The sequence below is a fragment of the Peromyscus leucopus genome, chromosome 3, assembly GCF_004664715.2.
Source record: "Peromyscus leucopus breed LL Stock chromosome 3, UCI_PerLeu_2.1, whole genome shotgun sequence".
In the NCBI taxonomy this organism is placed as follows: Eukaryota; Metazoa; Chordata; class Mammalia; order Rodentia; family Cricetidae; genus Peromyscus; species Peromyscus leucopus.
The window spans coordinates 87,540,639-87,555,275 of NC_051065.1; the positions used below are offsets into that span (position 1 = coordinate 87,540,639).

The 14,637-nt window shown below is 49.2% G+C and overlaps 1 protein-coding gene across 1 annotated transcript; it reads left to right on the forward strand.

The window, feature by feature from the left end:
• Window positions 1-7,803: 7,803 nt before the first annotated feature.
• Fabp1 (fatty acid binding protein 1) lies at window positions 7,804-13,375 on the forward strand. The gene is made up of 4 exons (XM_028860221.2): window positions 7,804-8,006; window positions 9,740-9,912; window positions 11,085-11,177; window positions 13,255-13,375. Exons 1-4 carry the CDS (start codon window positions 7,940-7,942, stop codon window positions 13,303-13,305), a joined length of 384 nt encoding a protein of 127 aa, XP_028716054.1. The 5' UTR covers window positions 7,804-7,939; the 3' UTR covers window positions 13,306-13,375.
• The last annotated feature ends 1,262 nt before the right edge of the window (window positions 13,376-14,637 follow it).

The window sequence follows — 14,637 nt, forward strand, 5'->3', positions numbered from 1 at the left end:
TCTCGGGCATTTAATGCTACGGCAGCTCGCTCAGGGCACATGTGTCTGTTGTGTGCTCAGAAACAGGGCTGGGGTCACAGCCCAGTGCTAGAGTGCCCGCCTAGCGTGAATGAAGCCCTGGGTACAGTCTTTAATAGGAGGCTTTAAAAAAAATCCCTGTAACAATTGACCTGTGCTGGAAACATATGAGACTCGACACACATTTGATTTTGAATTAATATTTGGTTGGTGCGGGTTCAAAAACCTTTTTTTTTAATTCACAAATTCCACAATGAGTACACTTTCTCTGTAGTTATTGTGGTATAGTTTCCTTTTACAGGGCCACTGCCTGTGCTTTTAAAATATTTGTCTATTTATTAACTTACCTATTCGCTTATTTGTGTGTGTGTGCAGGTGCAAACGCTTCGTCACATGCATGTGGAGCTCGGAGCCCAGCATTCAGGATAGACTCTCTCCTTCCTTCTACCTTTTTAGGGGAGGATCTCTCTCGTTCCTGCTGCTGTGCTGTGTACTCCTGCAAGCTGGCCCAGAGGCTTCCAGCCAAACCTCCTGTCTGCACCTTCCATCTCTCCAAAGGGATTCTGGGATCACCGTGTTTGTTTTGTTTCAACACTTCCATGGATTAAACTCTCTTGGTTGTCGAGGTTACAGGCTATCTATTGCCTTTGCTCTCGAACCACCTTCCCAACCACTTACAACTGTGGTTTGGCATCTGCTTTGACTTCTGTCCCACAATGAGCTCTTCCAAGAAGACAGACATCTAAAGAATAAAAACAACAACCACCACCACCACCACCACTTACCCCCCAACCCCCCATCCCCCACCCCACCCCCCCCGCCATGGTCTGTTCAGACGGGTCTCATTCTAGGTCAGAGCAGCGCTGCCACAGGGAAATTCCATGCAGCTGCCACAGGGCAAGAGTGGGAAGTGAACCCAGGGCATTGTGCATGCTAAGCAAACATTCCATCACAGAGCAATACCCCCAGCTGCTGGGAAGTTCTTTAAGGAATGCACCTCTTTTCCCCCAAGCCTGGCTGGAGAGTGGGGGTTGAGCCTTAACAGGAACCTGTCCCCGCCCCAGGTTCTAGGAACTCTGAGGGAACCAAAAGCTTCAGTGAAAAGCAATGAGATCAGGTCATTTGGGCTGGTTGCCAGACCTGGACATAGACTCAAGTGGCCAACAGCTTGGGTCCACGTGCCCTGTAGGCAAAAGACTAGGGCTCAGGCCTGCAAAAGATCCAACTGAACTATCAACAAACCTGGGATTTGAGACACTACCCAGTAGCGCAGGGTGATGGGAAGCAAGGTCCCTCTAGCCAGGAGATAAACTCTAATTGGGTCCCAGACCAGTGACCCCCCACCAGGAAACTGGCAGGTGCAAAGGCTAAGTGTCTTGACCTCTTGTGATTGAAGCTTTGCATTCCCAAAGCACAAGACAGTTTTCACAGAGCTAAGAATATTCTGACCATTTAGCAGGTAAGGAGAGCGGAGGCCCGAGGAGGCTCAAGGGTGGTATTGTGGCCATAAGAAGGGCAGAACCTTAACCCAAGCTCTTTCCTTCCACAGCCCAGGTCTGGGGGAAGCATGGGCTCCTCAGACACCACTTGTGTCCCAAGTGCAGGGAATGGGCACACGGGCACTGCAGGCACTCTGGGGTCACATACAAGTGCAGAAGTGCCTGCCGCTACAAGAGTGTCTGGGAGTGTGTCCCTTCCTTCCTCTCCACAGGCTGCATGTTGTCCATCTGATGAGGCCATGTGAGGAGAGACGTGGCTAGTGGGACCGGAAGAGAAGACAGTCTTGAGTTGACCAAACTCCAAAGCTGCGACCGTGGTATTGGAGTTGTTTTTGGTTGGTTTGTTTGTTTTTTAATTTGAATATTTTCTGACTGTCACTTGAACTTTGTCATTGTGGTGGGGTTTTGTCTCCTCTCATGTTTGATCAGGGAGGAGGTGGAATATGTCCTTGTGCTCACCTAATTTTCATGTAAAAGTGTGCACAACAGGCACTTTACATTGTTTATTACCATTATTCATTTTTACTGTGCATGTGTGTGTCAGTTTGCAAGTTAATACCACGTGTGTGCAAGCGGCCACAGAGGCAAGAAGAGGCCATCAGATCCCCTGGAGCATGGGTTACAGGTGGTTGTGAGCCACCCCACGTGGGTGCTGGAAACTGAACTCAGGTCCTCTGGAAGAGCAGCAAATGCTTTTAACGGTTGAGCCATCTCTCCAGCCCCGATTTTGTTGGATTTGTTGTTGTTTTGTGGGTTTTTGGTTCTTGAGGGGTTTGTTGTTGTTGTCTGTTTTTTGAGACAAGGTCTTTACACTGTAGTCCAGGTTGGTTTTATACACAAGGAAATCCTCCTGCATCTGCCTCCCAAGTGCTGGGGTCATAGGTGTGAGCCACCATGCCCACACAGTATCGCTTTTTGAAATAGCTACTAACCTCTGTGGCCTCAAGACTCACACACCCCCTTACCCAAGATCTTGACCTAAGAAAGCTATTGGGGTTCTCTACAAATGGCCATGCCTGAGATCTGTGGGGAGTGCATCCTGTCTTGAATCTCCCAACCTGCTTTACTTGCTTTTCTTCCTATTAGGCTGTCTGTCTGTCAGGGAGTCTGTTGCATCTTTACCTGCCAGGCCAGGCCCTGGACCAGCCTCATGTCCTCAGACTTGGTCACCATTTGCTGGCATTGCCTAGATAGGTAGGCAGGAAGTGAGAGGCCAATAGAAATTGAATCAGAGGTTCCAATAGAAATTTGCTCACGTGTCCTGCTCTTCCTCAGAGTCCTCAAGACTCGAACCTTACCAGAGGCCTCCGGGATTAATGTTGACTTGTCCTATGGAAGAAAGCTCACACTTTCCATCCCATGACCACCTTAGGCCCCAGAAAGCGGCAGCTTGGTATCTATGGTCAAAGGAAGAATTGACCCGCGTGTGAGATTTTTATATGTCAGATATTGTTTTTATATGAGTGTGACATCCCACAGGCAGTGGGGTGCATGGGAGCGTGTGATATATAGAGGGCACTGCCGCGGATCCTCCCAAGGAAGAACTTGAAGGGTGGACTGGGTGGGGGCGGCTCCACCATTCCTCCCTTGGTGATCGTTTCATTGGTTAGACTGCAAAGCTCCGAGGCCCCCCTCCCTCGTTCTGCCCCCTTGCCCTCCTTCCTTCCGTTTCCATCTTTTTATCTTTTGTATGACAGGGACCACGTGCACACTAGGTTCCTACCCCATCATGTTGCACTAGCTCTTTGGACAGGTTCTGGGTGAAGAGGGCCGAGTGAGGGCCAGGAGCTCCCATTGGGCAGGTTAGTGACAGCACACGTGCCTGTCCTGGAAGGAAGCTGTCTGACCCATCCGGCTGCTGAGGACAGCCTCCTACATCAGGTGGTATCCCTGCGACAAAATGTGGAAGTCTGCAGAACCTGAATCGATGGTAGCTGCCGAGCCTTAAAACTGATCGTCCTCTGAGGACACAGAACTTCTCCTGGGCTGAGCTGCTGCCGCCAACTCCAACTGTACCCAGTTCTTAAGCTAGGGGACCAGATGGACCCGTGGAAGGCCATGGCTGCTGGCTCCATTTAGCTGCTAAGGAGCCTCCACTCAAATTCCCAACTTCGTGCTGGCATGCTGCCCCTACATTCTGCAGTGAGCCCACAAATCCAGCCTTTTCGGGTTCGTGTAGCCATCACGGCATACCAAAACACCAAGTCCCAGGCTTCATTGTCCCACACCCCTGTGGCAGTGGCTCTCTATGACAGATAAAGTGAGTTCAGGTATGGTCATAGCTGCATCACAGGGCACCACCCCTCATGGTCATCAGACAGGCATAGGCTGCCTGGGACTCAGATTAAATGAGCCTGAAGCTCCTAAGGTCCTCTCTTAGATTTTTGGGGTCCTCTGGGGGAGGGGATCTCCATGGATGTTCTGTTCCTGGGACTGCTTCTACACGAGCTTCCTCAGCTGCATGGCATCAATTCAGAAACAAATCTAAGTCCCTGATCATTTCCCACTTGGGTACAAATGAGTTTCATATAGCCCAGTCGGGCTTTATGTAGCCAAGGATGACCTTGAACTTCTCACCCTTCTGCCTCCACTTCCTTATGGGCATACATTACCACATCCACTTTATATGGCATGTGGATGGAACTCAGGGCCCTGTGCATGCTAGACAAGCATTCTGAGCCATATCCCCAGGCCAACAACTACCTCTACAGAGGCTTTTGAGGCAGGAGGAGAGGGCTTGAAAACAAAGGAAGTATTCACTCCAGAGTAAACAACTAGGCTCCAGGTCCAGGTCCATACCGCTCTTCTTAGAATCCCTGCTTTGTTCGCTGGAGGTGCCTTAGTGGCCTGTTCTCTAAACTCTCACTGGTTCCTCTTTTTCATGTTCATTCACTTGTTTGTGTGAATCTAGCCTATGGAGCAAGAGGGCAGCAGGTTCGGGGGCCCCTAGAGCAGTGCCCACAGCCTCACTGGCCCCCTGCCTCCTCCTGGCCTTTCTAGGCTTCTGCACAAGAGTGGCTGCTTTCTGCATCCTGGCGCTTGCTGCCCAGGTTGGAGTTTCAAACAAGCTTTCTCCAAGTAATTCACCCAGTCATTTGCGCGCGCGCACACACACACACACACACACACACACACACACACACACGAGCATGCAGCATATGCAGAGGTGGGGGAAGATCCCTCAGGAAAATTCGAATGCAACCTTGTTATAGAATATACCTTTAAACTCACTATATATGTAAATACAAAAATTCAGTGCCCCACTTGGAGATCAGTGTCTAGACTGTCCCTTTCATAGTGTAAGTCACAGGCTCTGAGCAGGAAGACACCTTCATGTTCTGATCATCCTTTGAGCCACTCTGCGAATTCCTGCCTTGTGCTCAAGGGGTTAGGTAACTACAAATAGACATAAATTCTCAACACACAAGAATGCTCAGGGACAGCTCGAATTTGACATTGGAGTGACCAAGATAATGCAGTCTTGTCCTGAGTCACCATTTTGTGTTTACTTAGACAGCTCTCGGCCTTCTATCTCACAATAGTCACATCTGCCTCAGCAACACATGTGAGATTCCATGGCCCTGGCCGTGGTCCAGATGCATTGTTTATACAAACGCAATATATACTAAATTAACAGAAGAAAGATATAAGTAAAAAATAATCGCTGTTTATGTTTGAAATAACTACTATGTTCTGCTGGAAATAAATGTTTCAAGGTTAGTCTTACCCTCACTTGGCTTTGATATAAATTATGATTTTTGTGAGTTTTACTTTTTAAAATGCTGTCGCCCCGGAGCTTCGGTACCAAGATACTCTGAGGTGTTGGCTCACTCTTGGTCGCCAACTCAAATTAAAGGACTCATAGAATCTTAATTGGCTTAATCTGTGTGCTTGTCTGTATCTTTCTCCCGTGGATCATTTCAACGTGTGGCCCATGATGCACTTCACGTCCTTAACACGATTAGAGGAGAGCTAAGCAGGGGAGGCCGAGTAGAGCGGCTCTCTGTGCTGGGGCCAGAATCTGTGTGCTGCTACCCTCAACTAATGCCCTGCTCCCATCATGCCAACGAGAAGAGCCTCTCCCATAACAAGTGCATATAAACACCACCTGTCGGGGATGAGTGAGAAAGGCCCAGGCATCGGGCATGTGGTGTAGAGATTCAAGGACTTCTTAAAGGCTTGGCTGGACCAGAAGCTGCAAACTCCAGAGGTTCTGGGGAGTCTGTGTGTGGGTATTGAGGTAATAGATATACCCCTACTGGAGACTGGCAGGGCTGTTGGCCCTAAGCTGTCTTCCTGAGGCACCGGTGGCTCTGGCATGAGCTCTCATCCATCCAAATTCCTCCCTCCCATCCCTACCGCAGATCTGCTGGACCAGAGCCTCGTGGTCTAGAGGGAGACACTGCAACCCTGGAAGTTTCTGGGTGGAGTAGAGAGCTGCTGGGCAGAAGTGGGAGGAAACGGTCCAGGAACAGAAAGGACTCTAGGTAAAAACATCTCACACAGGCTGGGATGACAGAGCAGGGTGACAGGAAAACAAACAAACAAACAAACAAACAAAAAACACCAAGGGCGGGAAGAGAGGAGCGGGCCGTCAGGCTGGGGCAACAATTTCCATCCCTTCCACAGCTTTCTCCACTGGCTCTCAGGCCAGCCGCAGCCACGTGAAGGACACACACACCCATGTGCGTGCACACAGACACACTTGCCCTCCGGTCTCCTTGCTTCTGGACTCGTATGATTCACTGATTACAGGACTGGTTTGCTGATCTGACTACTCCATATCTCTCATTACCTCTTAACCACAAGAGCCACGGCCTCGTTATCTTTTGATGTTTTTTCTCTTTGCTGAACCATCACTGATTGAACTCATCCCACGTGCCAGACATTGGGAATACTGAGGAAAGAGCACAGTGGAGAAGGATGTTGAGAGTCAGCCCAGCTGAATGGAGGAGGAGGAGGAGGATGGGTGGGGGTGTTATAAAGTGCCCCCTAGCTGGGAGAAGGGGGAAAGAGCAGAAGAAGAGACACCCATTCCCACAGAGTGGACACCCCTGACACCTTTGACTAGCCCTGTGACTGCGACCTCCAGAGAAAGGAGTTTGACTAAAGCTGGCTTCTGCAAGCCTAGCAGCCACACTAGAAGTCTAGACAATGACAGTCACTTTCCAAGACAAAAGTGAGAGCTCAGGGTAGCAGAGTACAAGCTCTGTTGAAAGCAGTTGTCGCAGCCAGGACAGCAGACACAGGGACCTTCCACCTCATCCAGGACCTGTGACCGCTGGAGCACTAGAGACCATCAGAGGTTTAAAACTGAGGCATGGCACACCCCAGGTTCTGATTCACAACAGTCTATGTAGCCTCAAGGTAGAGAGCTGAAGGCTGTGGGTGCAGAGCCTGATGCTAAAGTCTAGACAGAAGAGAGAACCGGGGTGTGAAGCATCACATGCTGAGAGCTGCCTCAAACACAAGATCTGGGGGGATAAAGATCCTCATCTTCACAGGGGATAAAGCATCCCTCCGCTTTCTGCCCAAGGCCAGTTCCAGGCAGACCAAACTCTCATGTATCACCATGTTCCTGCCTTGAAGCAGAGATGGGGTAAGTCAGCAGGCAGTGCCTTCTCCTTCCCTTGACTTGTCTCTGTCCAACAAAACGCATCGAAATGTCTACATTGCTGCTGCAAGGGACTTACACCTGCTGACAGTAGAGCCCTGTTAGTACTTCCACAAGGAGGCCTGCCTGGACTGTGGGACTGCCCGGAATCACCGAGCAAGAATTCTCAGAATACAAAACAGCTCTAGGGACTGATGACATGTATGTAAAATGATGTCTGTATGATAATGAAAGGTTGAGACACAAACATAAGGTTATGTGAAAAAGGTTTTGAGTTCAAAGGTATTTCTCCCCACATAACACCCATATACATGAATGTGTTTATATATGTATATGTGTGTGTGTGCATCTGTAGCTACATGTATATAAATACATGCATATATACAAGTGTACAAACACATAGATATGTACACCTATGTATATATGCATGTGTACATTGTTAGAGACATAATTCACATATGTCTGTTGCACATATGCATCTGTGCACATACATTTCATGCACACACACTTACTTCATTAGCAGTGGTAAGTCACCATAAAGGCAGCATCACATAGAGCTTTGTACTTGATTGGCACTCACTAATGTTTGCTGAATTAGAACAAACCTCTGCCTTGCCCATTCTGATTTTTATCGTTGACCATTGCTCTCAGGAGTTAATGTTTGAACCTGGCCATAAAGAAATCGACAAGCACTGACCTATGGCCTATATCTGAGGAGGAAGAAGCCCCTTATAAAATAGCCACGAGGGGGTGGCCTGGCAGGCAGAGCTGCTGTGGTCAGCTGTGGAAAGGGAGCCTCATCGCCACCATGAACTTCTCCGGCAAGTACCAACTGCAGAGCCAAGAGAACTTTGAGCCCTTCATGAAGGCAATGGGTGAGTGTTGGGTGGGACGCCAAAGCTGATGTAACGGCAATGAGGGGCTAGCCCTACTCTCAGCAGTAAAAGGAAGGATCCAGGCTATCCCAAATTTAGGAGTGCTTTAGTGACTCTCCTGGTCTCTTGCTACTTACACTGTCCCTCACTGGACAAGGCCACCAGGAGCAGTGGAAACGACACTGAGCTGGATTGACGTGTGTCTACTGGAACTTCATCATGACCTTGTTCATCCACTCACTCACTCATTCATTTCTCTAGCAGTCATTGGTTCAAGACCAACCATACCTCAAGCACTCTGCTTGTACATACGCCAGGGAGACAGAGTGTGATAAGCTGCAACCCTGACCAATGTTTGGAGACAAAGCTACAATACTGACCAATTGCTTGGAGTTAAATGCAATGACATGTCCCTCAATGTTGATGACTTTATACCAGGAAAAGCAATGTCCACATTTAGTACTCACCATAAAACTGAGTTGATCACTGTTGAGACAGCTGACGCCAAGAAAGGAGAAGCAGCCACGAGGGCTGCTGTATCGGATGTATTGGAGTTGGAGTCAGAAGCAGGTGCTGGGTCCCAGAGACCCTAGTTAAATGGCCTATGTTTCTGGGGTATAGGAGGGAAAGACTGATGCTGAAGGCCGAGCCTGGGACCAGGGAGAGAAGAGTGCGTTCCAGGAAGAGAGAGCCCTGTGGGCAGAGGGCAAGGTGGGACAAAGGAGAATAACAGAGAAAAGATGGGAAACAGCGAGAGCAGGGAAAGGAGGACACTCGGGTCATCTTGGGACTCAAAGGTGCTTTTGTGGACAAGTCACAGCTCTCGAATTCGAGGACCCCTTGGCCGTACAAAGGGCTCTCTGCTCTTGCTGGGAATTCATGATTCCTGTAAACCTCTATTCATGTAAAGGCACAGATTTGCTCTGACATCGGCAAAGCCCTATTCTGGGGCAAAGGACTTCTGGACATTACCCACAAGAGCCTTGACTCCAGAGGCCACAGCAAGTGTGCCTGGCATGGTCACACTTGTGTGTGGGACCATTTGAGTTGGAAGATAAACATCCTGGAGGATTACGTGTTCCCACTCTAAGAACAAGACCACTAAAAAGGGGGAAAATTGGGAGGGAGAATGAGTAAAAAGCAGGGAGACAAAAAGGAAAGGGCCTCATTTTTGGTTTTTCGAGACAGGGTTTCTCTGTGTAGTTTTGCGCCTTTCTGGAACTCACTTTGTAGCCCAGGCTGGCCTCGAACTCACAGAGATACGCCTGGCTCTGCCTCCCAAGTACTGGGATTAAAGGTATGTGCCACCACTACCTGGTTCCAAATGAGGTTCCTTATCACAAGTGAATTGATGGGGCTGGGAATGCAGATCAGTGGGTAGCGTGCTTGCCTAGCAGTTCATGGAGCCCTGGGTTCAATCCCCAGATCATAGAAGCCCAGTACGGTGACACACAACTGTAATCCCAGCACTAGGGAGGTGCAAGCAGGAGGATCAGATGCTCAAGGTCACCCTCAACTATATAGTGAACTAAGGCTAGCCTAGGCTACAAGTGACTCTGCCTCAAAAACTAACAATACTAATTGGGAAAATAGTAGCAGGCCACTGACTTTCTCCGTCAGAAACCAAAGGCCTTACTGCTCACAGGTCTGCTATATAGAAGTGTGTGGAGCCTCAGGAATGTACAGTGATCTCTCTGCTCCTCCAGACTCTAACTTTACATGGGCTCTTCCAGGAATGCCTGATGATCTCATCCAGAAGGGGAAGGACATCAAGGGGATATCAGAAATCGTGCATAATGGGAAGCATGTCAAACTCACCATCACCTATGGGCCCAAAGTGCTCCAGAATGAGTTCACCTTGGGGGAGGAGTGCGAGCTGGAGACCATGAGTGGGGAAAAGGTCAAGGTATGTAGTCCCACCTCCTGTCCCCCCAAAATTCTCCTAACAGAGACCGTGACACTAAACCCTCTTCAGGCAGGAGACACAGAGAGCTCTGAGAACAGACTTCTCAATGTCTCAGGGATCATGAGACATCTGGGCTCTCTCTATAGACGATGTGGGGGAAATGGGGCACAGAGCAGGATCCTCAGGGTCAGTGCTCCAGGCTCTCAGAGTCCTCCATGGAGAACCCGGAACTGGGGCAAATCGGTGCCAATGAAATCCTTTAACGGAGTCAGGGCAGCTTCACCTCCTCGGGGCAACGGTTCCAGGTGGCAGTGCCAGCTGCCCGTGGACTGTGTGAGCGATGGACAGGTGATAACAGAGATCCAGGGCTGTGGGTTCCGTCATCTGCCCCTCCCCAGGAAGCCTGCACATCCCAGGGAAGCCAGTGGACTCTGCCTCTGTTCTCTCCACTCCTGCCTTTCCTGGCAGCTTTGTGCCTCAGGCTCAGCAGCCTCTTCAAGTTGCTCTTGTTTCTCCTTTTCTTACTTGTCAAGGTGAAGGGCAGAGGGGGATTGGGTGGGGTGCCATGGGTTTTCCAGTGGCCCATTGGGGAGGCAGATTTTTGACCTTGTGTCTTTTGTTCCTGACTATACTTCTTCCTCCGCCCTCCTTTGGTTCTCCCCATCCCTCCCTTGCTTCCTTTCTTTTTCTCCTCCCTCCCCCAGCATCTTGCCACGTAGCCCAGACTGGCCTCAAGCTCAGGCTCTTCTAGCTCCTGCCTCCTGAGCACTGAAATTAAAAGCGCTGCACTGTGCCCAGCCACTTCAATTTACCACCATCCTTGATGTAGAAGGCTTGGAATTGGCGCCACAATAGGAAAGACTAAATATCTACCACAGCAAACTGTGTCCCCATGGCGGCTGGTGATTGGAGTTCTGCCACCACCTCCCTCTATAAGCTTGAAAAATAGGATTTTATATTTTATTTTAGGATTTTTTTCCCCAGGGGAGAACCACTTAGGCAGGCTTGACATTCTCCTTCATTCATAAGTATACTCAATTTCCATTCAGTGCTAGAGAACTAGAGATGAACAGGACATTGACTCATTGCCAGTGGTCACCATGCGGGGAAGCGACCTCATTAGCGTCATTGCCAGGCCTTTGCTCGTGGGTCATGACCTCTCTTCCCTGCAGACCGTGGTTACTATGGAAGGTGACAATAAGATGGTGACAAGTTTCAAGGGCATGAAGTCCGTGACCGAACTCAATGGCGACACAATCACCAATGTAAGTCGGCACTCTGGTCTTGCCATCCCACAGCTTGTGGGGAATGGAGATGTAAAGAGTGAGGGGCAGTTGTATGACATCTCTCATTCTCCATCTTTTCCTCCCTGAGATCTTGGCTTTAGTCAGTGTCTTCTACCACTTAAGGGGATCCATTATGTGCCATGGAGTTGATACATATTGTCTCGAATCTTTGAACACCACTTTTCTAAGTGGGGAAAGTAAGGCTATGACCAGAAGAGCTGGTCAAATGGCGGTCAAGACCCCAGAACTGGGTCCATCTCTTGAGCTAATCTCTCAGTTGTTCACCACTCAAGGCCTAGGGAAGCTGTTCCCACCATAGACAGTGGAAATTTGCACTCAGTACATCTGCACCCATCTTGTTCTGACCAAACCAGGGCTGAACATCAGGGTGATGTTCTGACAGACAGAAGAGCAGTGTCTTGAGGAAGGGGCACCTTTTCTAAGTTACCTGGTGACTCCACCTCCACTCCACCTCCAGGCTGCCCTCCACTCCCAAGTCAGCCACTGCCATCCCCTCAGCCTCTCCTCCTTGCCCACTTCCTGCCTCTTCCCTGATCCCAAGAGCACTTCAACAGGATGGGGTAAGAAGTACTTGGTGTGCTGAGACGTAGGACAGGATGTGCACAACACAACTTGCCTTTTCCTGTCTCTGCTGGGTTAGGGCCACAGACCTCCCTGTAGGACAGAAGTCCATTCAACCCAGGGATGTCCCCAGACTCCACTCCATCTGCAGATCTCCTACCCATGAGGACCCCATGCCTCCTGCAGCAGTACTTCACATCAGTGCAAGACCTGCACAAGAGCTTGGCTCTCTTGTTGCTGTTCCTCTTTGATGATGTCAGAGTGATTAACAGCCACAGCCTTTCCTTCTGCCTCAGCACTAAGCAACAAGCCACAGAGGCTGCCATCTTCCACAGCTCGGGTGCCTAGTAGATGCCTCTGCCCACTTGGCATTGGCGTGAAGTCACACTTGTGCCAAGTTTATGGCCGCTAACGAATGACACCCTGGGTGTGCACTCCTATCCAGTCATCCTCCATGCCTAGCTGTTGGTAACATCCCGTCCACAGCCTACATGATAATTGGTAGTGTTCCTCCCAAGGTTAGGTCTTCCAGCTCTCCTTTGTATCCAGAATGCACTTTAGGGGGTCAGAGAAGACAGCTGCCTGTCCAAGTGACATCATCTGGGCAAGTGAAAACCTCTCCCAACCATGGAGAGAGAGGGGTGTCAATCATGAAGCAATGTTCAGTCCCCATTCTTGCCCCTCACTCTCACAACAGAGCAGGTGAGCAGAGAGGAGCGGCCCTGGACTGAGTGGAGATGCATTTCCCTAGTCTTCCAGTCTCCTATGGGCATCACAGACAACGGATTTCATAATCAGGCCAACCTATCCAAGACCACATAGCTGATGTGATAAAGCCAGGGCTCCAACCCAGGGGGTGATTGCTGGAGCTAAGGAGCTCCTTTTCCACTTGATAGCATAAGACATAAGATCAGAGACCGAGAGGGCTGGATGGAAGGACCATTCACCAACAACCTTAAAACTGATGTGTTTTGTTTTTTTTGCTATGCTGAGACTTTGAGCATGCTCAGTAAGCATCCTGCATACAAACCCATGGCCAGTGTTCTCATGTGCTTCGTTCACAAGTTTAGGAGGAAAATTATAAAGCCCCTGCTACGTTCCATTCTAGTCGCCCAGTGTATCCATGTACATATCCTGTGTTTAGCCACAGGCAGTCAGTGGGCAGTAATAGATCAATGAAATTTTGAGACAATGGATTGGGCTGCTCTGGATGGTTTTTCTATAGCTGTCATTGATTTAGGAAATAATTCAGTGGCTGGCAGGACAGCCCTCCACATGAACAAGAGAAGTGACAAGATACAGCATGGTGTTTTAGAAAAAGTTGCCCATCATTCCTCTGCCCATAAAGAAAATAAAAATTTTCAAAGGTGCTTCACATGTTAGCACATTTGGGATCATTTGGGGAGATCATTGTTTGTTTGTTTTACAATTCATCATCAAGAAAATATTTCATAATCTCTCTTCTGACTTTCAGACCATGACACTGGGCGACCTTGTCTACAAGAGAATCAGCAAGAAAATTTAGACAAAGCTTCATTTCATATTCTTTTACAGTGTAAAATTTATACAATAAAGTTACCTTTGTTTTGAAAGCATTTCTTCTTGATGGCTTCTCATTGTGGCACTAGTCTTTCTTTTTTTAAGTGTGTGTGTGTGTGTGTGTGTGTGTGTGTGTGTGTGTGTGTGTGTGTGTTGGAATTAAATTAAACCCAAAGACTCGAACATGTGAGCATAAGCTCTATCACTGAATTACACCCCAGGCCCTGGTGTTTTCAGTGAGCATTGATCACTTATGACTTTGTAATTACAATCTGTGTGTCACTCTACCAGCTCAGACCCCGACTACCAACCTCTGACTCCGGTGTCCTTGACAGGAATGCCAAGTGTGAACGGATGTATAGTGTGTCGAGCGTGCCCTCTCTCTGTTAGCCATGGACAAGAGGCTGGAGCAAGAAGGATGCAGTGAGTCTCAGGGTGTCTCTGCAGAAGGACAGGGATGAGGGAGACCAGGCAGGCCAGGGAGAGCAGCGGCCGTGAACACAGCCACATGTGACCCACCCATCAGTGGGAAGGCTCCAAAAGGCTGGGCACTCAGCTACCAAATGATCGACTTTTTCTCTTGTTGGAGGGCTTAATGCACCGAAGCAGTGTAGGTGGGATTCCTCCCACGACCTGGGCAGAAGCAGGAAGCAGGAAGTGGAAGCAACCCCCTGAACACTACTTTGTCCCAGTCTGCTAGGAGCTTGACAGGAGTTGAATTACCCAGCAGAAATGCACACACTGGAATCCTAATGCCCGGTCGCTCAGAACGTGACCTTATTTAGAAACACGTCATTGCAGCTATCAAAGACCATAGGGAAAAGATGGCGGGCGCCTAATTCAATATGGCCAATGTCCTTAGTGAGACATACCTGGGAAACAGCTATGTGAAGACTGGCATTGTGCTGACACACACCAAGGAGTCCTCAGAAGCCAGCAGAGCCTTGGACCAGATGCTCTCCCGGCTCCTCAGAGGGAACTTGGCACTGCCCACACTGGATCTCGGACTTCCAGCCTCCAGAACTGTGAGGGCTGCTGCTCAAGCCACCCGGGTCGGGGAACAACGGTAAAATCATCCAGTTCTCAGACACCAGATTGCTGCCCACTTCTGCCGTCACCACCTGCGGAGTCTTTCAGTGCCAGAAGTAGCCAAGCCTGTGGAAGCCTTGGTAAAGAGCAAGCAGCTACAGTGGAAAATAAAAACCAACAGCATACACCAACATGCCAGTCACAGAAATAAATTCTAGACTGAAGAGCTAAGTAAATAAATACGAAATGCTGCAAGTAGACACAGCATCCAGGAATGATACTATGTGGT